Source organism: Passer domesticus, chromosome 1 (assembly GCF_036417665.1).
Source record: "Passer domesticus isolate bPasDom1 chromosome 1, bPasDom1.hap1, whole genome shotgun sequence".
In the NCBI taxonomy this organism is placed as follows: domain Eukaryota; kingdom Metazoa; phylum Chordata; class Aves; order Passeriformes; family Passeridae; genus Passer; species Passer domesticus.
In genome coordinates, this window is record NC_087474.1 from 78,751,769 (window position 1) to 78,774,404 (window position 22,636).

Genomic DNA, 22,636 nt, shown 5'->3' on the forward strand with positions numbered 1-22,636 from the left:
TGCCGCAAGGCTCCTCCTCCTGACACAGCCCCACAAATACGTGTAAAATTAGCCCTGAAAAGGAGAAAAACACCCATGCAGCGCTTATACTTCTTTTATTATTCCAGGAACAGGACCCACAATCCCAATAGAAGAAAAGCTACTGCATCTCTGTCTTTGGTATTAAACAGGTAAATATGGTGTTTAAGAAAATATTATTAGGATAACCATATAAGAGTAGGAAAAAACAAAAAAAAAACCCCAAACAAATTACAAGCAAGGTTGTGTCATTCAAATATTGCATAGGCACCATCTGCCCTTCTGTTACATTCTTTTTTAAAGGACCAGAACCAGGTGACAGGGAATAAACACAGGTGTCCTGAAGTGATGAAACAAAGATACACCAGAAATACCTCACAGGGACATCTGCTACAAAAGCATACTTTCATTCCCATTCCTGCCTAAGAGCTGGTCCAGTTGTTAGCCAAAAGCCCACATTTATGCAGGATGTTCAGCAATACCTGGAACAGGCTGCCAAAAACTCCTTTCAGCTCCAGGCAATGAATCAAGGCACTCAATGGGTGAGACTGGAAGGTAAAACAGGAGGGCAGCTACAAAAGTGCTCCAGCCTTGTCACAAGCAAAAGTAACTTCTTCACTCCCATGGGCTCTCAGTGCCTGACTCTGCCTGCTGGACACCAAAAGTGAAGCCAAGCACAGAAGAAGCACTCATGGAGCAAGTGGGATGGTTCTTGTGTCAGCCAGAACCTGGAGACCTCTGCACACAGGCACAGGAGGGGTTGGACATGGCAGGTGCTCTGTTTGTCTAAGCAGCTCCTTTATTCCTGCCAAACCCAAGATGAAGATCACAGAAGAGGGTGCAGGCCCAGCTGAAAGAGACAATGAGTGCAAAAGGAGCCACCATGTTCTAGGGAAATTTAAATGTATTGTGTGATGGCACCTATGCAGCCAAGACATCTCCTCCTCCTTAGGGACAACAAAATCTGCCACAGAACAAAATGCTGGAAGTTTTGTTGTGCCGGATGAAGAAGAGGAAAGGATGATCAGCAGTGAATTCTGGACTAAAGCTCTTCCCAATCATGGCAGCTGTGGCAGCAGCTGCTTCAGTGCCTTCTTCATTGACTTCCACAAAGGATTTGTGAACCACTTCAGAGAGCACCAGCTCATTACCAGGTGAGATTCCTGAGAAGTCAGCCTTGCCCATCTCAAATGCATCAGGCATTCCCATGCTGCTCAGAAGTGGTTTCAGATCATAATTTTCTTCCAGTTTAAATCTGGGTAAAGACACCCTCAGTTTTGTAGACCTCATCCTTTTAGGACTGATCCAACCCATCAGCTTCTCATATGTAATTTCCCTTTCAAGCTAAACAAAAATCACAAATTTACTTAATTACAGTGAGAATATAGCCACTTATAGAGCCAAAAAGCACAAAACATGCATCACTATTTCCCAAGAGTTTATAATGGAGGTTAATGGATTTTTTCCTTTTTATTTTCAATATGGGGAGGAAATGCAACAAAACTTTTGGAATAAATTCCTTGTCCACAGTGCCAAAGACATCAAACTTGTATCCAACCCTCAGCACAAAAGAGATCCTGCCCTTTCCTGTGAGCCTCTGTCCAGCCAGTGAGCCACACACCACCTGCCAGCTCCCAGCACAGAACACCTACTGGACAGGCCACAGCACTCCCAAGGAGCCCACCCAAAGTCCCCCTCTCCACATTCCATCATCACCATACTGTGCCTTCCCCACAACCACAGCTGACCTCTGCTCCTGAGCAGGGCCAGCTCTTCTTCCAGAGCCTCTGGCCAAGGGAGCAGCACACAGCCTGAGCAGCACTGACACAGCAGGGGCTGTCACTCTGGGGACAGGGACAAGAGGGACATTTCTGATGGCCTTGAGCACCAGAGTCACAGTTGCTCTGTAACTGAACTGCAGCTCTCTGTGCAATTCAGACTTTCTTCCCTGGAGGGATTCAGCATGTCTTGGCACTCAGCTCAACTACTTACTCTTTCCAGGCCTGTGGATCCATCCTGGATTGCATCAGGGAGCAGGATGATCATGCTCAATTCATTACCGACATAGGGGAGCTCAAGGATTTTGGTCTGCAAGTCTCCCATGTAGCTTATGTTAAAATTTGCCTTCTTGAACATCATCTGCACAGGTCTGGTTTCATTCTAGACATCAAGAGATGCCAACAGTTAGTGCTGAGCTTCTGTGCTGATCTCACACTACGAAGCAGGCAGCAAGTTACTCTTGGCCTTTTAGGATTTGTCCAAGAACTGATCACACACCACAGCGTGCAGCCCTACCACTACCTTTTGGAAAGCACAAGGTAAAAACAATGCATGATATTCCATAACAACTCAAAAGAAGCCGATATTAGCTCATCAGCCCTTTATGCGTTTGGTGTTGCATCTTGAAAGCTGGTTCTAATCTTGCACACCTGCAAGGAATACAAAATGCAACAGTGTCTCTGGATGCTCCTGCCAGCTTTTCAACACATTCCTGGAGGCAGGGACCAAGGTGTCAGGAACCAAGTCAGCCCAGCCATGTCTGAAGTGCTGTGTGAGACAGTGTTTTGGAAAGCAGAAACATTCCCTTATCTAAATGTTATATCAGCACTTTCAAATAGTCTGTGACTTATTTGACCACTGTGGGGAGGGACAGTTTCCATACAGGCATGAGGGCTTCCATTTTCCACAATGGTTGCTTCAGGCAGGTGAGTTAAGGAAGGCACATCACCATGAACCAGGTTCAGAATCCCTGGACGCCAACTCAGAACTGCAAAGAGCCCCCCATGCCAAGGGCCAAGTCCTCCTCAAGAGCACTGATCTACTACTAACAGCAAAACTGCTGAGCAGATCCTCAAAGAAATTTGTTTTCCATTGAATTTGGATTGGTTCAGGGACAGAATTTCAGCAAGGAAGCTCTGACTGAAAAACACTGAAATTCACAATTTTCTTAGCTGTCTTTGTGCTCTGTGAAAGGTTCAAGTAATTATGTGAAAGTTCAGAGAAACTCAGCAAAGATTGTCAGCATTTTAGCACATCATACCTTATTAATGTGGAATGGCCTCTCTCTGGTACTCGCTTTCCTGAATGGCTTTTCCCAGTTGCCTTTGAAATAGATGGCATTCACCAACACAAGCCTGGTCAGGGAATCCAGAATCCCCTCTGCCAACAGGTTCTGAATTTTACCTTTATCATACAAACAAAAATCCCACATTATTTTATAGGTTGACATGGATCTAATTATTACCCAAGATAGTACCTACTCTACAATTAATAAACAAGAAAGAGAATTATATACCAGACAGAGAGTAATACCTTTTCATTTGAGTTGTTTGAATTCACAATCCTACATCCTGAATTGGTTGTTTTTCCGAACAATGGGTAATTGTTAATTCCCATTAAACAGAACTGGGAACTGAGTAAAGCACTCACCTTCAGTCCTTTCCTCCACCCAGCCATTGATTTGTTTTCTGGCATCCTCCCAAGCATGCAGGAAGTCCATCTGTTCCAGGCCAGCATGGTAGGATTTCTGACTGGACTCTATAAATGACTAACAGGGACATTCACAACAGATTTTCAGCAAGAGATTTACTCTCATTCAGACAAAGGTGATCCTTACATTCTCCAAGGAAATCTGCCAGCTTTCATTCCCCAGCTTCATATAGAGCCATTAACATTCTTTCTGACGAGTTCCCACTAGGACTTGCAACACTTCATTGAACTAGCAATCAATATGAGTGATATGGCTTATGCACTGTAGTACAAACTTCTACACTTCACTGACTATAATGAGAGGTGATTTTTCATTGTATTTATTTTGTACTTCTGGGACATGACATATGAGTTTATAAGCTTCTTTATAACACCTTTGCTAGGAGATGCATCAACCATTTGTCCCACAGCCAAACAGATGAAGGGAACACAGAACACTCAATTTTAGAGACTGATGGATTTTACCCCTCTCGGCATCACTTCCCCACTCAGAACACAAATTATTTAAAAGGAGACTCTCCACCAAGTTCAGACACCAGGCTTGGGCAGAATCTATTGCACTCCTGGCTCTCAGCACAGAAACACAGGGAAGCAAGCCCCAAAGCCTGCCTTGATCTCCAGAGGAAAGTGGTAGCAAGTGCTTTATCCTAACAATCACAACAAATTTAATGGCTACTTACTGGAAGAAACTCAAAGGTCTTTTCTCCATAGAGCCGGTTTGCAGTCCTCAGGATGTATTTGGTGTTTGGATCATTGATTTCAGAGGGAAGGGATTGATACCCATTGTGAGCATCCTGGGCGTTCTTCAGAGAAAGCACCTGCACAAAGACAACATCACAGCAGTGTCCTTAACTTCTCTAAACACACTTGTGACCAGTTTTATATTAAAATGACATTTAAGTTAAATATTGTGATGGGAAGCTAAAAAATTTTTTCAGCACACCTCCCATCTGGAGCTTATCATGCAAGTCATATCTGATGTACCCAGCAAGATGTTGCACAAGCCATAAATTAGGGAGCAGCAGAGTCAGCAGTGCTGATTTCCCTACCCTCAAGGCAAGCCCTACAGGATCAGAGAACGGCTCAGGTGGGAAGGGATCTGTGGGGACAATCTGCTACAAAGCCCTGCCCAAGCAGGGACACCTAGAGCTGGTAGCTCAGACTGTGTCCAGATGGATTCTGGGTATCTGCAACTATAGCAACCACATGGAAACCACATAGATTTTGGAGAAATTATTATAAAGTACATGGAAACAAGATCTGAGTTCATACTCCTCTTCCACTTGGCAGTGGAAGCAAACATCCAAAACAACAGGACCAGTCCTGCACTCAATATTGTCACTTCCTACATAAAAAACATACTGAGAGATATTTGCCACTTAAGCAAAATTTTAAAAAAGGAATAAATCAAGTTACAGTTACCTGCTTGAAATGTAGACTGTGGCATTTTTATGATATTTTTAATGTGCCTGACTTCCTTTCTGAGCATGTAAGATACGATTTTATTGCCCAAGCAATGAAGGAAAAAAAAATAATTTATGTAGCCACCAAGTGATCAATAAAAACACTCCAGGTACATCCTAATTACAGATTAAAGAATATTAGTCCCAAAAACCACAAAAAACCCCACGCAAGAAAAGGCATGAAACTCTTCATTTTATAATGAAGGAACATCCCCTTTCAAAAACAATGAAAATTGATTATTCTTGAACACACAGAAGAGGAACTGCTCTGCTGTCTCACACCACAGTGACAAAGTTTAGCACATGTGCATGCCACACCCTGGAAGACAACTCTGTTCCTCATATGATCCCATCAAAAGCCATTCGTTTTAACTTTATTCTGACCTACCTTGCTTATCTGGGCTTCAGTGCCACCTCTTGAACCCAGCAAAACCATAGACAAAGCAGAAGAAATACTAAATGGTGAAAAGAACACATTCTGCCCACTCTTCTTCTCACACAGCTTTCTTAACAGCTCCACAGCAAAAGTGCTGTTTGCTGCACAGAGGCTTTCCATGCTTCCGAGCCTGCGACATAAAACACAGAACAAGAATGATCAAATTTATTTGAATACAAAACAGTTGATTCTCCCTTTTACACTTCCCAGCACAAACTGGGCAGCAAAGGTTGGAAAATTATCAGCTCACTGGAGACTGAATTGTGCCACAAGCACCTGAGATCCCACACTACACATTGGAATTATTCTACCAGTTTCTGCTCTGCTTCTAAATTGCAATCGTATCCATATACAGTGTGACATCTTTTGAGTGATCAGGCACAACAGCATTTCGGTGAAGACTTCCTGAAAGAACTTTCCCTTGACTTCACAGAGAAACAAAATTCCCTTTATTGGACCACCAGAGCCAAAGTTAGACATCTGAACAGCACAATTACCAACTCTTACATTCTGTAAGTCTAAAGACCTTCAGTGGTACCTGCAGCTTGCTTCTATGTGTGCACGATGGGTTTTAAACCTGCCAGCCAGGCTGGGAGAAGCTAGCAGAAGGACTTTGCCTAAACAAGCAAGAATTTCATTTTCACTGAGACATTCTCATTCCAAAAAATTAAAAAACTACCCACCACAATCAGACCGTAAAGAACCAGAATAAGAACTCCAAACAAACTAAAAACATCCACAACACCAAGCAAATATAAGGCACATTATAATACCATATTTCTTCCCCACATTATCTACAACTTTCCTTATCACTCCAAGTTAATGGCACTATATAGAAAAGAAAAATTCGTTGCAATATAACGGGAAATTGCAAGGATTTGTGCAGCCAAACTCACGTTAGAATTCTTCAGAGTCACAGACCCTGCACAAATTTCACTCACAGAGCGCCTTTCCCCACACTTCTTCAAGCAGAACTGTGAGGTTTGCTGCTTCCTTTCAGACCCAAAAGCGGGGAGGAGTTCGCATCAGAATTTGGGGATTTCCTGCACTGCCCTCCCACACAAATCCCAGCTATCACTGTCATCTCTCTGCGGCGCACACACCATCGGCACGGCAGCTCTGCCATGGACTTTTATCAAGCTCTGTGCTAAAGAAGACGCCAGCAGCTCCCGAGCCCACCTCAGGACCGATGTCCCGGCGGTGCCTTCACTTTCCCTTCCCTGCAGCGCCCGTGCGAGCCTCGCAGCCAGAGCCCTTTCCAGCGCACCCCGCGCTGCCCGAGGGCGCTGCGCTCTCGGGAGCCGAGGCGGCATTTCCGCGCTTCCCCCCGGGGCCGCCCCAGTGCCGGGGATGCTCCGGGGTGGGGACAGGGCGGAGGCTGCCCCGGGCCCCTCCCGCCCCCGCAGCCCCAGCGCAGCCGAGGCCGCTCGGCCGCGTCCCGGCCCGGCCGGCGACAGCCGGGACACAGCGCCCGCCTGGGCCGGGCAGCGACAGCGAGCCCCGCCGGGCCTGCCGCAAGGCTCCTCCTCCTGACACAGCCCCACAAATACGTGTAAAATTAGCCCTGAAAAGGAGAAAAACACCCACGCAGTGCTTATACTTCTTTTATTATTCCAGGAACAGGACACACAAACACATCCCAGTAGAAGTAAAGCTGTTGCATCTTTGTCTTCGGTATACCACTGATAAACTGTGGTGTCTAAGAGCCTATTATTATGATAAACATATAACAGTAGTGTTATAAATGAGAAGCTTGACTAGGCCAATATTCAAGCAGGAAACAATTTATTAGTTAATAAGGTAAAGTATGAGCAATACAGCACTGAATACAGTGGGGAAGTTTTCCCTCCAACTGCACACCGATAGTTGGGGCTTACAGATATTTATAGGGGTACTCATAAGTTTTCTCAGCAGTTTCAATTCCAAATTTTTACATCACAATTCTATACACTATTGTGATTTAGTTTTTGTCAGGATGTATCCCAGAAAGGACTATCCCTAGATGGTGGGGTCCAGCTTCCTAAAGAAGAAAGAAGTCTCCCAGCTGGTAAGGTCCAGATTCCAGATGTGGGTCCACTTTGAACTGCAAGGACTAGAAATCTCATAACAGTGATGGCCAGCTTCCCTTGGTCGAACCTTTCAATCCTTGAGTTGATGTTCATCTTCCTTTCCCAAGCTGCTTTTCACTGTTTTGTTAAGGTGTCGGGACAAGCATCTTTCCTTTTTATGTATTCTAAAGCTATAGTTTCAAAGATCCTTACTACAAGCAATATTCTGAAGTTACACTTCAAAAGGTTATTATTGCAAAACTCTTTAAGGCTTAGCTACAAGCAGAAAGTACCTGTCAAACAGCAACATCCTTAAAGCTTTAGTTCAAATGCTCCTAAATCAACTTAAGACATATAAAGGTTAATTGTGAACAAAGGATAGGTTCAACGGCCTTCTTCCATGCTTTACTTCCTCAGTTATTTATTAGAATTTGTCTTCACTACTGTGCCATGGTTGGTTTCCATGCATATCACAATCACAAATAGAAATGTTGCCTGTATGTGCCTGACACAAAACACAGCTTTGTATTTCACACAGTGACATTAGGTACAAAAGCACACTTTCATTCTCATTCTTGCCTAAACGCTGGTCCAGTTGTTGGCCAAAAGCCCACATCTACACAAGACCCTCAGCAATACCTGGAACAGGCTGCCAAAAACTCCTTTCAGCTCCAGGCAATGAATCAAGGCACTCAATGGGTGAGACTGGAAGGTAAAAGGGGAGGGCAGCTACAAAAGTGCTCCAGCCTTGTCACAAGCAAAAGTAACTTCTTCACTCCCATGCGCTCTCAGTGCCTGACTCTGCCTGCTGGACACCAAAAGTGAAGCCAAGCACAGAAGAAGTGTTGCAAGAGCAAGTGGGATGGTTCTTGTGTCAGCCAGAACCTGGAGACCTCTGCACACAGGCACAGGAGGGGTTGGACATGGCAGGTGCTCTGTTTGCCTAAGCTGCTCCCTTATTGCTGCCAAGCCCAAGATCAAGATCACACAAGAGGGTGCAGGCCCAGCAGAAAGAGACAATGAGTGCAAAAGGAGTCAACTTGTTCTAGGGATATATAAGTTTATATAATTTGTGATGGCACCTATGCAGCCAAGACATCTCCTCCTTAGGGACAGCAAAATCTGCCACAGAACAAAATGCTGGAAGTTTTGTTGTGCCGGATGAAGAAGAGGAAAGGATGATCAGCAGTGAATTCTGGAACAATCCTAGCACAAAGAAACTGAAACACTGCTGCTGTGGCAGCAGCTGCTTCAGTGCCTTCTTCATTGACTTCCACAAAGGATTTGTGAACAACTTCAGAGAGCACCAGATCATTACCAGGTGAGATTCCTGAGAAGTCTGCCTTGCCCATCTCAAATGCATCAGGCATTCCCATGCTGCTCAGAAGTGGTTTCAGATCATAATTTTCTTCCAGTTTAAATCTGGGTAAAGACACAATCACTTCTGTAGACCTCATCCTTTTAGGACTGATCCAATCCATCAGCTTCTCATGTGTAAGTTCCCTTTCAAGCTAAACAAAAATCACAAATTTACTTAATTACAATGAGAATATAGCAAATTTTAGAGCCAGAAAGCACATAATATGCATCACTATTTCCCCAGATATTATAATGAAGGTTAATGTTTTGGGTTTTTTTCCGTTTTATTTTCATTATGGGCAGATAACGCAACAAAACTTTTGGAATAAATTCCTTGTCCACAGTGCCAAAGACCCCAACCTTGCATCTGACCCCCACCACAAAAGAGATCCTGCCCTTTCCTGTGAGCCTCTGTCCAGCCAGTGAGCCACACACCACCTGCCAGCTCCCAGCACAGAACACCTATTGGACAGGCCACAGGACTTCCCAAGAGCCCACCCAAAGTCCCCCGCTCCACATTCCATTATCACCATACTGTGCCTTCCCCACAACCACAGCTGACCTCTGCTCCTGAGCAGGGCCAGCTCTTCTTCCAGAGCCTCTGGCCAAGGGAGCAGCACACAGCCTGAGCAGCACTGACACAGCAGGGGCTGTCACTCTGGGGACAGGGACAAGAGGGACATTTCTGATGGCCTTGAGCACCAGAGTCACAGTTGCTCTGTAACTGAACTGCAGCTCTCTGTGCAATTCAGACTTTCTTCCCTGGAGGGATTCAGCATGTCTTGGCACTCAGCTCAACTACTTACTCTTTCCAGGCCTGTGGATCCATCCTGGATTGCATCAGGGAGCAGGATGATCATGCTCAGTTCATTACCCACATAGGGGAGCTCAAGGATTTTGGTCTGGAAGTCCCCAATGTAGGTCATGTTAAAATTGGCCTCCTTGAACATCATCTGCACAGGTCTGGTTTCATTCTAGACATCAAGAGATGCCAACAGTTAGTGCTGAGCTTCTCTGCTGGTCTCACACTACGAATCAGGCAGCAAGTTACTCATGGCCTTTTAGGATTTCACATTTAAGACAAGAGAGAACTGATCTCACACTGATCTACAGCAGCCCTACCACTACCTTTTGGAAAGCACAGGGTAAAACCTGGCCATGTGTAGCAGCAATGCACAGTATTGCACCACAACTCAAAAGGAGATTATTCATAAGCCCTGTATCCTTTTGGTGTTGCATCTTGAAACGTGGTTCTTATCTTACACAGCTGCTGGGAATTAAAAATGTAACATTTTCTCTTTGGCAGCTTTTTAACACATTGCAAGAGGGCGAGAGCAAAGTGGCAGGAACTGAGTCAGTCCAGCAGTCTCTGCAGTACAGTCAGAGGTGGTCTGGGGTAAGCATCAACATTCCCTTATTTAAAAGTTATATCAGCACTCTCAAATATTGTTGGATTTATTTCACCACTACCGGGAGGGGCACTTTCCAGACAGGCATGAGAGCTCCAATTTTCCTCTATGGCTGCTTCAAGCAGGTGAGTTAAGGAAGGCACATCACCAGGTCCTGTTCATGACTGCTGGAGGCCAACCCAGAGCTGCAGGGGATCCTGAGGGGCAGCCATGGCCTGCCCATGCCAGGGGCCAAGTCCTCCTCAAGAGCAATTCTAAAAACAATACTACAGAGAACACAGGTCCTCAAAGGAAATTTGTTTTCCATTACTGTTTGGATGTTTTCCATTTATTTTCTTGGATTGGCTCAGGGGCAGGAATGCAGCAAGAAAGCTCTGACTGAAGAAAACTTAAATTCATAATCTTCCTCAGCTGTCGTTGTGCTATATGAAAGGTTCTAGTAATTATGTGAAAGTTCAGAGAAACTCTGCAAAGAGAGACTGCCAGTGACAGGGAGGGGACATAAGGAATCTCACACAGGCCACCCAAGGCAACGCTGCTTGAAAGATCCAATTTCCTCTTAAATGTGGTCATTTCAGACAATATCCACCTAACAGTGTATTGTCAGAATTTTAGCACATCATACCTTATTAATGTGGAATGGCCTCTCTCTGGTACTCGATTTCCTGAATGGCTTTTCCCAGTTGCCTTTGAAATAGATGGCATTCACCAACACAAGCCTGGTCAGGGAATTCAGAATCCCCTCTGCCAACAGGTTCTGAATTTTACCTTTATCATAAAAAGAATAAAAACATTAATTGAAAAGTTGACATGGAACTAATGATTATCCAAGATTGCATCAAGTCTGCATTTAATAAACAATAGAGAAGAGAAGAGAAGAGAAGAGAAGAGAAGAGAAGAGAAGAGAAGAGAAGAGAAGAGAAGAGAAGAGAAGAGAAGAGAAGAGAAGAGAAGAGAAGAGAAGAGAAGAGAATTATGCACCAGGCACAGCAATAGCTCAGCATCTGAGTGGTTTGAAGTCACAATCCCATAGCCAGGGATTTTACCCAAATAATGGCTGCCATTAAACACAACTGGGCACTTGGCAAAGCACTCACCTTCAGTCCTTTCCTCCACCCAGCCATTGATTTGTTTTCTGGCATCCTCCCAAGCATGCAGGAAGTCCATCTGTTCCAGGCCAGCATGGTAGAATTTCTGACTGGACTCTATAAATGACTAACAGGGACGTTCACAAGAGATTTAGTCTCACTCAGACAAAGATGATCCTTACATTCTCCAATGAATGCTGCCTGCTTTCCTTCCCCAGGTTCATATAGTGCTATAAAGGTTCTAGCTGACATATTCCTACTAGGATTTATTACACTTTTTTGAACGAAGAATCAATATTGTTATGGCATTTGCACAGTAGTACAAACTTCTACACTTCACTGACTATAATGAGAGGTGATTTTCCTTGTATTATTTTGTGTTTCTGGGACCAGATGTATGATTTTGTGAGCTTCTTGATAAGACCTTTGCTAAGAGATACATCAACCATTTGTCCCACAGCCAAATAGATGAAGGGATCACAGAATCCTCAAGAGTAGAGACTGATGGATTTTACCCTGATTAGCATCATTTCCCCACTCAGTACACAAATTATTTAAAAGGAGATTCCCCACCAAGTTCAGACACCAGGCTTGGGCAGAATCTACTGCATTCCTGGCTCTCAGCACAGAAACATTGGGCAGCAGACCCCAAAGCCTGCCTTGACCTCCAGAGGAAAGAGGTAGCAAGTGCTTTATCCTAACAATCACAACAAATTTAATGGCAACTTACTGGAAGAAACTCAAAGGTCTTTTCTCCATAGAGCCGGTTTGCAGTCCTCAGGATGTATTTGGTGTTTGGATCATTGATTTCAGAGAGAAGGGATTGATACCCATTGTGAGCATCCTGGGCGTTCTTCAGAGAAAGCACCTGCACAAAGACAACATCCACAGCAGTGTCCTTAACTTCTCTAAACACACTTGTGACCAGTTTTATATTAAAATGACATTTAAGTTAAATATTGTGCTGGGAAGCTAAAAAATTTTTTCAGCACACCTCCCATCTGGAGCTTATCATGCAAGTCATATCGGATGTACCCCGCAAGATGTTGCACAAGCCATAAATGAGGGAGCAGCAGAGTCAGCAGTGCTGATTTCCCTACCCTCAAGGCAAGCCCTACAGGATCACAGAACGGCTCAGGTGGGAAGGGATCTGTGGGGACAATCTGCTACAAAGCCCTGCCCAAGCAGGGACACCTAGAGCTGGTAGCTCAGACTGTGTTCAGATGGATTTTGGGTATCTGCAACTATAGCAACCACATGGAAACCACATAGATTTTGGAGAAATTATTATAAAGTACATGGAAACAAGATCTGAGTTCATACTCCTCTTCCACTTGGCAACAGTGGAAGCAAACATCCAAAGCAAAAGGACCGGTCCTGCACTCAATATTGTCACTTCCTTCATAAAACACATACTGAGAGATATTTGCCACTTGACAAAAATTTTAAAAAAGGAATAAATCAAGTTGCAGTTACCTGCTTGAAATGTAGACTGTGGCATTTTTATGATATTTTTAATGTGTCTGACTTCCTTTCTGAGCATGTAAGATACGATTTTTTTGCCCAAGCAATGAAGGAAAAAAAAATAATTTATGTAGCCACCAAGTGATCAATAAAAACACTCCAGGTACATCCTAATTACAGATTAAAGAAGATTAGTCTCAAAAACAAAAAACCCCACACGAGAAAAGGCAAGAAACTCATCATTTTATAATGAAGGAACATCCCCTTTCAAAAACAATGAAAATTGATTATTCTTGAACACACAGAAGAGGAACTGCTCTGCTGTCTCACACCACAGTGACAAAGTTTAGCACACGTGCGTGTCACACCCTGGAAGACAACTCTGTTCCTCATATGATCCCATCAAAAGCCATTCGTTTTAACTTTATTCTGACCTACCTTGCTTATCTGGGCTTCAGTGCCACCTCTTGAACCCAGCAAAACCATAGACAAAGCAGAAGACATACTAAATGGTGAAAAGAACACATTCTGCCCACTCTTCTTCCCACACAGCTTTCTTAACAGCTCCACAGCAAAAGTGCTGTTTGCTGCACAGAGGCTTTCCATGCTTCCAAGCCTGGGACATAAAACACAGAACAAGAATGATCAAATTTATTTGAATACAAAACAGTTGTTTCCCCCTTCTACACTTCCCAGCACAAACTGGGCAGCAAATGTTGGAAAATTATCAGCTCGCTGGAGACTGATTTGTGCCACAAGGACCTGAGATCCCACACTACACATTGGAATTATTCTACCAGTTTCTGCTCTGCTTCTAAATTGCAATCACATCCATATACAGTGTGACATCATTTGAGTGATCAGGCACAACAGCATTTCGGTGAAGACTTCCTGAAAGAACTTTCCCTTGACTTCACAGAGAAACAAAATTCCCTTTATTGGACCACCAGAGCCAAAGTTAGACATCTGAACAGCACAATTACCAACTCTTACCTTCTGTAAGTCTACAGACCTTCAGTGGTACCTGCAGCTTGCTTCTACGTGTGCACGATGGGTTTTAAACCTGCCAGCCAGGCTGGGAGAAGGCAGCAGAAGTACTTTGCCTAAACAAGCAAGAATTTCATTTTCACTGAAACATTCTCTTTCCAAAAAATTAAAAAAACTACCTGCCACAATCAGACTGAAAAGAACCAGAATTAGAACTCCAAACAAACTAAAAACATCCACAACACCAAGCAAGTATAAGGCACATTATAATACCATATTTCTTCCCCACATTATCAACAACTTTGCTTATCACTCCAAGCTAATGGCAATGTATTTCTTTAGAAAAAAAAATCGCGGCAATGTAACAGGAAATTGCAAGGATTTGTGCTGCCAAACCCATGTTAAGTTCTTCAGACCCACAGACCCTGCACATCCCACAAATTTCACTCACTCAGCGCCTTTCCCCACACTTCTTCAAGCAGAACTGTGAGGTTTGCTGCTTCCTTTCAGACCCAAAAGCGGGGAGGAGTTCGCATCAGAATTTGGGGATTTCCTGCACTGCCCTCCCACACAAACTCCAGCTATCACTGTCATCTCTCTGCGGCGCACACACCATCGGCACGGCAGCTCTGCCATGGACTTTTATCAAGCTCGGTGCTAAGGAAGACGCCAGCAGCTCCCGAGCCCACCTCAGGACCGATGTCCCGGCGGTGCCTTCACTTTCCCTTCCCTGCAGCGCCCGTGCGAGCCTCGCAGCCAGAGCCCTTTCCAGCGCACCCCGCGCTGCCCGAGGGCGCTGCGCTCTCGGGAGCCGAGGCGGCATTTCCGCGCTTCCCCCGGGGCCGCCCCAGTGCCGGGGATGCCCCGGGGCGGGGACAGGGCGGAGGCTGCCCCGGGCCCCTCCCGCCCCCGCAGCCCCAGCGCAGCCGAGGCCGCTCGGCCGCGTCCCGGCCCGGCCGGCGACAGCCGGGACACAGCGCCCGCCTGGGCCGGGCAGCGACAGCGAGCCCCGCCGGGCCTGCCGCAAGGCTCCTCCTCCTCACACAGGTTCAACAATACGCGGACCATTTAGGATCGAAAACGAACAAATAGACCCATGCAGCGCTTATACTTCTTTTATTATTCCAGGAACAGGACCCACAAAATACATCCCAACAGAAGAAAAGCTGTTGCATCTCTTGTCTTCGGTATACCACAGGTAAACTGTGATGGCTAAGAGAATATTATGAGGATTGACATATAATAGCAGCAAAGGAAATAAGCTAAAATCAAGGCTTTCTAAATCAATTACTGCATAGGCACCATGTGCCCTTGTGTTACATTCTTGGTTAAAGAAGCAGAAGCAAGGGGACAGGGAATAAGCACAGGTGTCCTGGGATGATGTACAAAAGGTGCTCTCACCACAAATACAGGTTGAGAAGCTTGACTAGGCCAATATTCAAGCAGCAATCAATTTATTAATTAAAGGTAAAGTATGAGCAATACAGCACTGGGTACAGTGGGAAAGTTTTCCCTCCAACTGCACATCTACTATTGAGGCTTACAGGTATTTGTAGGGGTACTCATAAGCTTTCTCAGCAGTTTCTATTCCCAATTCCTACATCACAATTCTATACACTATTGTGATTTAGTTTTTCTCAGGATGTATCCCAGAAAGGAGTATCCCCAGACGGTGGGGTCCAGCTTCCGAAAGAAGAAAGAAGTCTCCCAGCTGGTGAGGTCCAGATTCCAGATGTGGGTCCACCTTTTAACTGCAAGGACTAGAAATATCATAACAGTGATGGCCAGCTTCCCTTGGTCGAACCTATCAATCCTTGAGTTGATGTTCATCTTCCTTTCTCAAGTTGCTTTTCACTGTTTTGTTAAGGTGTCGAGACAAGCACCTTTCCTTTTTACATATTCTAAAGCTATAGTTTCAAAGATCCTTACTACAAGCAATATTCTGAAGTTACACTTCAAAAGGTTATTATTGCAAAACTCTTTAAGGCTTAGCTACAAGCAGAAAGTACCTGTCAAACAGCAACATCCTTAAAGCTTTAGTTCAAATGCTCCTAAATCAACTTAAGACTTATAAAGGTTAATTGTGAACAAAGGATAGGTTCAAAGGCCTTCTTCCATGCCTTACCTCCTCAGTTATTTATTAGAATTTGTCTTCACTACTGTGCCATGGTTGGTTTCCATGCATATCACAATCACAAATAGAAAAGTTGCCTGTATGTGCCTGACACAAAACACAGCTTTGAATTTCACACGGGGCCATTAGGTACAAAAGCATACTCTCATTCTCATTCTTGCCTAAGAGCTGGTCCAGTTGTTGGCCAAACCCCCACATCTACACAAGAAGCTCAGCAATACCTGGAACAGGCTGCCAAAAACTCCTTTCAGCTCCAGGCAATGAATCAAGGCACTCAGTGGGTGAGACTGGAAGGTAAAAGGGGAGGGCAGCTAAAAAAGTGCTCCAGCCTTGTCACAAGCAAAAGTAACTTCTTCACTCTCATGGGCTCTCAGTGCCTGACTCTGCCTGCTGGACACCAAAAGTGAAGCCAAGCACAGAAGAAGTGTTGCAAGAGCAAGTGGGATGGTTCTTGTGTCAGCCAGAACCTGGAGACCTCTGCACACAGGCACAGGAGGGGTTGGACATGGCAGGTGCTCTGTTTGTCTAAGCAGCTCCCTTATTGCTGCCAAGCCCAAGATCAAGATCACACAAGAGGGTGCAGGCACAGCTGAAAAAGACAATGAGTGCAAAAGGAGTCAACTTGTTCTAGGGAAATATAAATTCATTGTGAGATGGCACCTATGCAGCCAAGACATCTCCTCCTTAGGGACAGCAAAATCTGCCACAGAACAAAATGCTGGAAGTTTTGTTGTGCCGGATGAAGAAGAGGAAAGGATGATCAGCAGTGAATTCTGGAACAATCCTAGCACAGCAAGGTATCACCACTACTGCTGTGGCAGCAGCTGCTTCAGTGCCTTCTTCATTGACTTCCACAAAGGATTTGTGAACCACTTCAGAGAGCACCAGCTCATTACCAGGTGAGATTCCTGAGAAGTCTGCCTTGCCCATCTCAAATGCATCAGGCATTCCCATGCTGCTCAGAAGTGGTTTCAGATCATAATTTTCTTCCAGTTTAAATCTGGGTAAAGACACATTCACTTCTGTAGACCTCATCCTTTTAGGACTGATCCAATCCATCAGCTTCTCATATGTAATTTCCCTTTCAAGCTAAACAAAAATCACAAATTTACTAAATTGCAATGAGAATATAGCCAGTTATAGAGCCAAAAAGCACAAAACATGCATCACTATTTCCCCAGGGTTTATAATGGAGATTAATGGGGTTTCTTCCTTTTTATTTTCAATATGGGGAGGAAATGCAACAAAACTTTTGGAATAAATTCCTTATCCACAGTGCCAAAGAACCCAAACTTGTATCCCACCCTCAGCACAAAAGAGATCCTGCCCTTTCCTGTGAGCCTCTGTCCAGCCAGTGAGCCACACACCACCTGCCAGCTCCCAGCACAGAACACCTACTGGACAGGCCACAGCACTCCCAAAGAGCCCACCCAAAGTCCCCCTCTCCACATTCCATCGTCACCATACTGTGCCTTCCCCACAACCACAGCTGACCTCTGCTCCTGAGCAGGGCCAGCTCTTCTTCCAGAGCCTCTGGCCAAGGGAGCAGCACACAGCCTGAGCAGCACTGACACAGCAGGGGCTGTCACTCTGGGGACAGGGACAAGAGGGACATTTCTGATGGCCTTGAGCACCAGAGTCACAGTTGCTCTGCAACTCAACTGCAGCTCTCTGTGCAATTCAGACTTTCTTCCCTGGAGGGATTCAGCATGTCTTGGCACTCAGTTCAACTACTTACTCTTTCCAAGCCTGTGGATCCATCCTGGATTGCATCAGGGAGCAGGATGATCATGCTCAGTTCATTACCCACATAGGGGAGCTCAAGGATTTTGGTCTGCAAGTCTCCGATGTAGCTTATGTTAAAATTTGCCTTCTTGAACATCATCTGCACATGTCTGGTTCCATTCTAGACATCAAGAGATGCCAACAGTTAGTGCTGAGCTTTTCTGCTGGTCTCACACTACGAAGCAGGCAGCAAGTTACTCATGGCCTTTTAGGATTTCACATTTAAGACAAGAGAGAACTGATCTCACACTGATCTACAGCAGCCCTACCACTACCTTTTGGAAAGCACAAGGTAAAACCTGGCCATGTGCAGCAGCAATGCACAATATTGCACCACAACTCAAAAGGAGATTATTCATAAGCCCTGTATCCTTTTGGTGTTGCATCTTGAAACGTGGTTCTTATCTTACACAGCTGCTGGGAATTAAAAATGCAACGGCGTCACTGGATTCTCCTGCCAGGTTTTTAACACATTCCAAGAGGGAGAGAGCAAAGTGGCAGGAACTGAGTCAGTCCAGCAGTCTCTGCAGTACAGTCAGAGGTGGTCTGGGGTAAGCATCAACATTCCCTTATTTAAAAGTTATATCAGCACTCCTAAATATTCTTGGATTTATTTCACCACTACCGGGAGGGGCACTTTCCAGACAGGCATGAGAGCTCCAATTTTCCTCTATGGCTGCTTCAAGCAGGTGAGTTAAGGAAGGCACATCACCAGGTCTTGTTCATGACTGCTGGAGGCCAACCCAGAGCTGCAGGGGATCCTGAGGGGCAGCCATGGCCTGCCCATGCCAGGGGCCAAGTCCTCCTCAAGAGCAATTCTAAAAACAAGACTGCAGAGAACACAGGTCCTCAAAGGAAATTTGTTTTCCATTACTTTTTGGATGTTTTCCATTTATTTTCTTGGATTGGCTCAGGGACAAGAATGCAGCAAGAAAGCTCTGACTGAAGAAGACTTAAATTCACAATCTTCCTCAGCCGTCATTGTGCTATATGAAAGGTTCTAGTAATTATGTGAAAGTTCAGAGAAACTCTGCAAAGAGAGATTTCCAGTGACAGGGAGGGGACATAAGGAATCTCACACAGGCCACCCAAGGCAACGCTGCTTGAAAGATCCAATTTCCTCTTAAATGTGGTCATTTCAGACAATATCCACCTAACAGTGTATCTTTAGAATTTTAGCACATCATACCTTATTAATGTGGAATGGCCTCTCTCTGGTACACACTTTCATGAATGGCTTTTCCCAGTTGCCTTTGAAATAGATGGCATTCACCAACACAAGCCTGGTCAGGGAATTCAGAATCCCCTCTGCCAACAGGTTCTGAATTTTACTTTATCATAAAAAGAATAAAAACACATTAATTGAAAAGTTGACATGGAACTAATTATTATCCAAGATTGTATCAAGTCTGCATTTAATAAACAATAGAGAAGAGAAGAGAATGATGCACCAGGCACAGCAATAGCTCAGCATCTGCGTGGTTTGAATTCACAGTCCCATAGCCAGGGATTGTACCCAAATAATGGCTGCCATTAAACACAACTGGGCAAAGCACTCACCTTCAGTCCTTTCCTCCACCCAGCCATTGATTTGTTTTCTGGCATCCTCCCAAGCATGCAGGAAGTCCATCTGTTCCAGGCCAGCATGGTAGGATTTCTGACTGGACTCTATAAATGACTAACAGGGACATTCACAAGAGATTTTCAGCAAGACATTTACTCTCATTCAGACAAAGATGATCCTTACATTCTCCAATGAATGCTGCCTGCTTTCCTTCCCCAGGTTCATATAGTGCTATAAAGGTTCTAGCTGACATATTCCTACTAGGATTTATTACACTTTTTTGAACGAAGAATCAATATTGTTATGGCATTTGCACAGTAGTACAAACTTCCACACTTCACTGACTATAATGAGAGGTGATTTTCCTTGTATTATTTTGTGCTTCTGGGACCTGACATATGATTTTGTAAGCTTCTTGATAAGACCTTTGCTAAGAGACACATCAACCATTTGTCCCACAGCCAAACAGATGAATGGATCACAGAACCCTCAAGTGTAGAGACTGATGGATTTTACCCTGATTAGCATCATTTCCCCACTCAGAACACAAATTACTGAAAAGGAGATTCTCCACCAAGTTCAGACACCAGGCTTGGGCAAAATTTATTGCACTCCTGGCTCTCAGCACAGAAACATTGGGCAGCAGACCCCAAAGCCTGCCTTGACCTCCAGAGGAAAGAGGTAGCAAGTGCTTTATCCTAACAATCACAACAAATTTAATGGCTACTTACTGGAAGAAACTCAAAGGTCTTTTCTCCATAGAGCCGGTTTGCAGTCCTCAGGATGTATTTGGTGTTTGGATCATTGATTTCAGAGAGAAGGGATTGATACCCATTGTGAGCATCCTGGGCGTTCTTCAGAGAAAGCACCTGCACAAAGACAACATACACAGCAGTGTTCTTAACTTCTCTAAACACACTTGTGACCAGTTTTATATTAAAATGACATTTAAGTTAAATATTGTGATGGGAAGCTAAAAAATTTTTTCAGCACACCTCCCATCTGGAGCTTATAATGCAAATAACATCTGATGTACCCCGCAAGATGTTGCACAAGTCATAAATGAGGGAGCAGCAGAGTCAGCAGTGATGATTTCCCTACCCTCAAGGCAAGCCCTACAGGATCACAGAACGGCTCAGGTGGGAAGGGACCTGTGGGGACAATCTGCTACAAAGCCCTGCCCAAGCAGGGACACCTAGAGCTGGTAGCTCAGACTGTGTTCAGATGGATTTTGGGTATCTGCAACTATAGCAACCACATAGAAACCACATAGCTTTTGGAGAAATTTTTATAAAGTACATGGAAACAAGATCTGAGTTCATACTCCTCTTCCACTTGGCAGTGGAAGCAAACATCCAAAGCAAAAGGACCGATCCTGCACTCAATATTGTCACTTCCTTCATAAAACACGTACCGAGAGATATTTGCCACATGAGCAAAATTTTAAAAAAGGAATAAATCAAGTTGCAGTTACCTGCTTGAAATGTAGACTGTGGCATTTTTATGATATTTTTAATGTGTCTGACTTCCTTTCTGAGCATGTAAGATATGATTTTATTGCCCAAGCAATGAAGGAAAAAAAAATAATTTATGTAGCCACCAACTGATCAATAAAAACACTCCAGGCACATCCTAATTACAGATTAAAGAAGATTAGTCTCAAAAAACACAAAAAACCCCACACAAGAAAAGGCAAGAAACTCTTCATTTTGTAATGAAGGAACATCCCCTTTCAAAAACAATGAAAATTTATTATTCTTGAACACACAGAAGAGGAACTGCTCTGCTGTCTCACACCACAGTGACAAAGTTTAGCACATGTGCATGCCACACCCTGGAAGACAACTCTGTTCCTCATATGATCCCATCAAAAGCCATTCGTTTTAACTTTATTCTGACCTACCTTGCTTATCTGGGCTTCAGTGCCACCTCTTGAACCCAGCAATACCATAGACAAAGCAGAAGAAATACTAAATGGTGAAAAGAACACATTCTGCCCACTCTTCTCACACAGCTTTCTTAACAGCTCCACAGCAAAAGTGCTGTTTGCTGCACAGAGGCTTTCCATGCTTCCGAGCCTGGGACATAAAACACAGAACAAGAATGATCAAATTTATTTGAATACAAAACAGTTGTTTCTCCCTTTTACACTTCCCAGCACAAACTGGGCAGCAAATGTTGGAAAATTATCAGCTCGCTGGAGACTGAATTGTGCCACAAGGACCTGAGATCCCACACTACACATTGGAATTATTCTACCACTTTCTGCTCTGCTTCTAAATTGCAATCACATCCATATACAGTGTGACATCTTTTGAGTGATCAGGCACAACAGCATTTCGGTGAAGACTTCCTGAAAGAACTTTCCCTTGACTTCACAGAGAAACAAAATTCCCTTTATTGGACCACCAGAGCCAAAGTTAGACATCTGAACAGCACAATTACCAACTCTTACCTTCTGTAAGTCTACAGACCTTCAGTGGTACCTGCAGCTTGCTTCTACGTGTGCTTGCTGGATTTTAAACCTGCCAGCCTGGCTGGGAGAGGCCAGCAGAAGGACTTTGCCTAAGCAAGCAAGAATTTCATTTTCACTGAAACATTCTCTTTCCAAAAAATTAAAAAACTACCCGCCACAATCAGACCGTAAAGAGCCAGAATAAGAACTCCAAACAAACTAAAAACATCCACAACACCAAGCAAGTATAAGGCACATTCTAATACCATATTTCTTCCCCACATTATCTACAGCTTTCCTTATCACTCCAAGTTAATGGCACTATACAGAAAAGAAAAATTCGTTGCAATATAACGGGAAATTGCAAGGATTTGTGCAGCCAAACTCACGTTAGAATTCTTAAGACTCACAGACCTTGCACAAATTTCACTCACAGAGCGCCTTTCCCCACACTTCTTCAAGCAGAACTGTGAGGTTTGCTGCTTCCTTTCAGACCCAAAAGCGGGGAGGAGTTCGCATGAGAATTTGGGGATTTCCTGCACTGCCCTCCCACACAAATTCCAGCTATCACTGTCATCTCTCTCCGGCGCACACACCATCGGCACGGCAGCTCTGCCATGGACTTTTATCAAGCTCTGTGCTAAAGAAGACGCCAGCAGCTCCCGAGCCCACCTCAGGACCGATGTCCCGGCGGTGCCTTCACTTTCCCTTCCCTGCAGCGCCCGTGCGAGCCTCGCAGCCAGAGCCCTTTCCAGCGCGCCCCGCGCTGCCCGAGGGCGCTGCGCTCTCGGGAGCCGAGGCGGCATTTCCGCGCTTCCCCCCGGGGCCGCCCCAGTGCCGGTTCTAACAGCTCAGCATTAAATATTTTGTAATTGAAAATAAGGCACTCTCATGAGGTAAACGAGAAAAAAGCCATTTTGATGATCACAGTTTGCAT

General features: G+C 44.6%; 2 protein-coding genes across 14 annotated transcripts; both read right to left on the minus strand.

The window, feature by feature from the left end:
* Nucleotides 1-78: 78 nt before the first annotated feature.
* On the minus strand, nucleotides 79-21,769 carry LOC135304178 (leukocyte elastase inhibitor-like). Of its 8 annotated transcripts, none has more exons than XM_064426422.1 (8): nucleotides 17,634-17,665; nucleotides 13,787-13,877; nucleotides 5,359-5,536; nucleotides 4,188-4,325; nucleotides 3,448-3,565; nucleotides 3,059-3,201; nucleotides 2,011-2,178; nucleotides 79-1,362 (listed from the first exon to the last, which is right to left on the minus strand). In XM_064426422.1, the coding sequence occupies exons 3-8, from the start codon at nucleotides 5,524-5,526 to the stop codon at nucleotides 967-969; spliced, it is 1,131 nt and encodes a 376-aa protein (XP_064282492.1). In that variant the 5' UTR covers nucleotides 5,527-5,536; nucleotides 13,787-13,877; nucleotides 17,634-17,665; the 3' UTR covers nucleotides 79-966. The 8 variants fall into 8 exon arrangements, with proteins under 8 accessions (XP_064282492.1, XP_064282482.1, XP_064282467.1 ...); XM_064426412.1 differs by lacking the exons at nucleotides 13,787-13,877; nucleotides 17,634-17,665 and adding exons at nucleotides 5,933-6,023; nucleotides 6,586-6,723; XM_064426397.1 differs by lacking the exons at nucleotides 13,787-13,877; nucleotides 17,634-17,665 and adding exons at nucleotides 5,933-6,023; nucleotides 6,303-6,567.
* On the minus strand, nucleotides 7,029-22,521 carry LOC135304305 (serpin B6-like). Of its 6 annotated transcripts, none has more exons than XM_064426577.1 (8): nucleotides 14,451-14,487; nucleotides 13,787-13,877; nucleotides 13,213-13,390; nucleotides 12,041-12,178; nucleotides 11,320-11,437; nucleotides 10,848-10,990; nucleotides 9,620-9,787; nucleotides 7,029-8,965 (listed from the first exon to the last, which is right to left on the minus strand). In XM_064426577.1, exons 3-8 carry the CDS (start codon nucleotides 13,378-13,380, stop codon nucleotides 8,561-8,563), a joined length of 1,140 nt encoding a protein of 379 aa, XP_064282647.1. In that variant the 5' UTR covers nucleotides 13,381-13,390; nucleotides 13,787-13,877; nucleotides 14,451-14,487; the 3' UTR covers nucleotides 7,029-8,560. The 6 variants fall into 6 exon arrangements, with proteins under 6 accessions (XP_064282647.1, XP_064282655.1, XP_064282664.1 ...); XM_064426585.1 differs by lacking the exon at nucleotides 14,451-14,487 and adding an exon at nucleotides 14,213-14,250; XM_064426570.1 differs by lacking the exon at nucleotides 14,451-14,487 and adding an exon at nucleotides 14,213-14,227 and having other exon boundaries at nucleotides 7,030-8,965; nucleotides 13,768-13,877.
* Nucleotides 22,522-22,636: the final 115 nt, after the last annotated feature.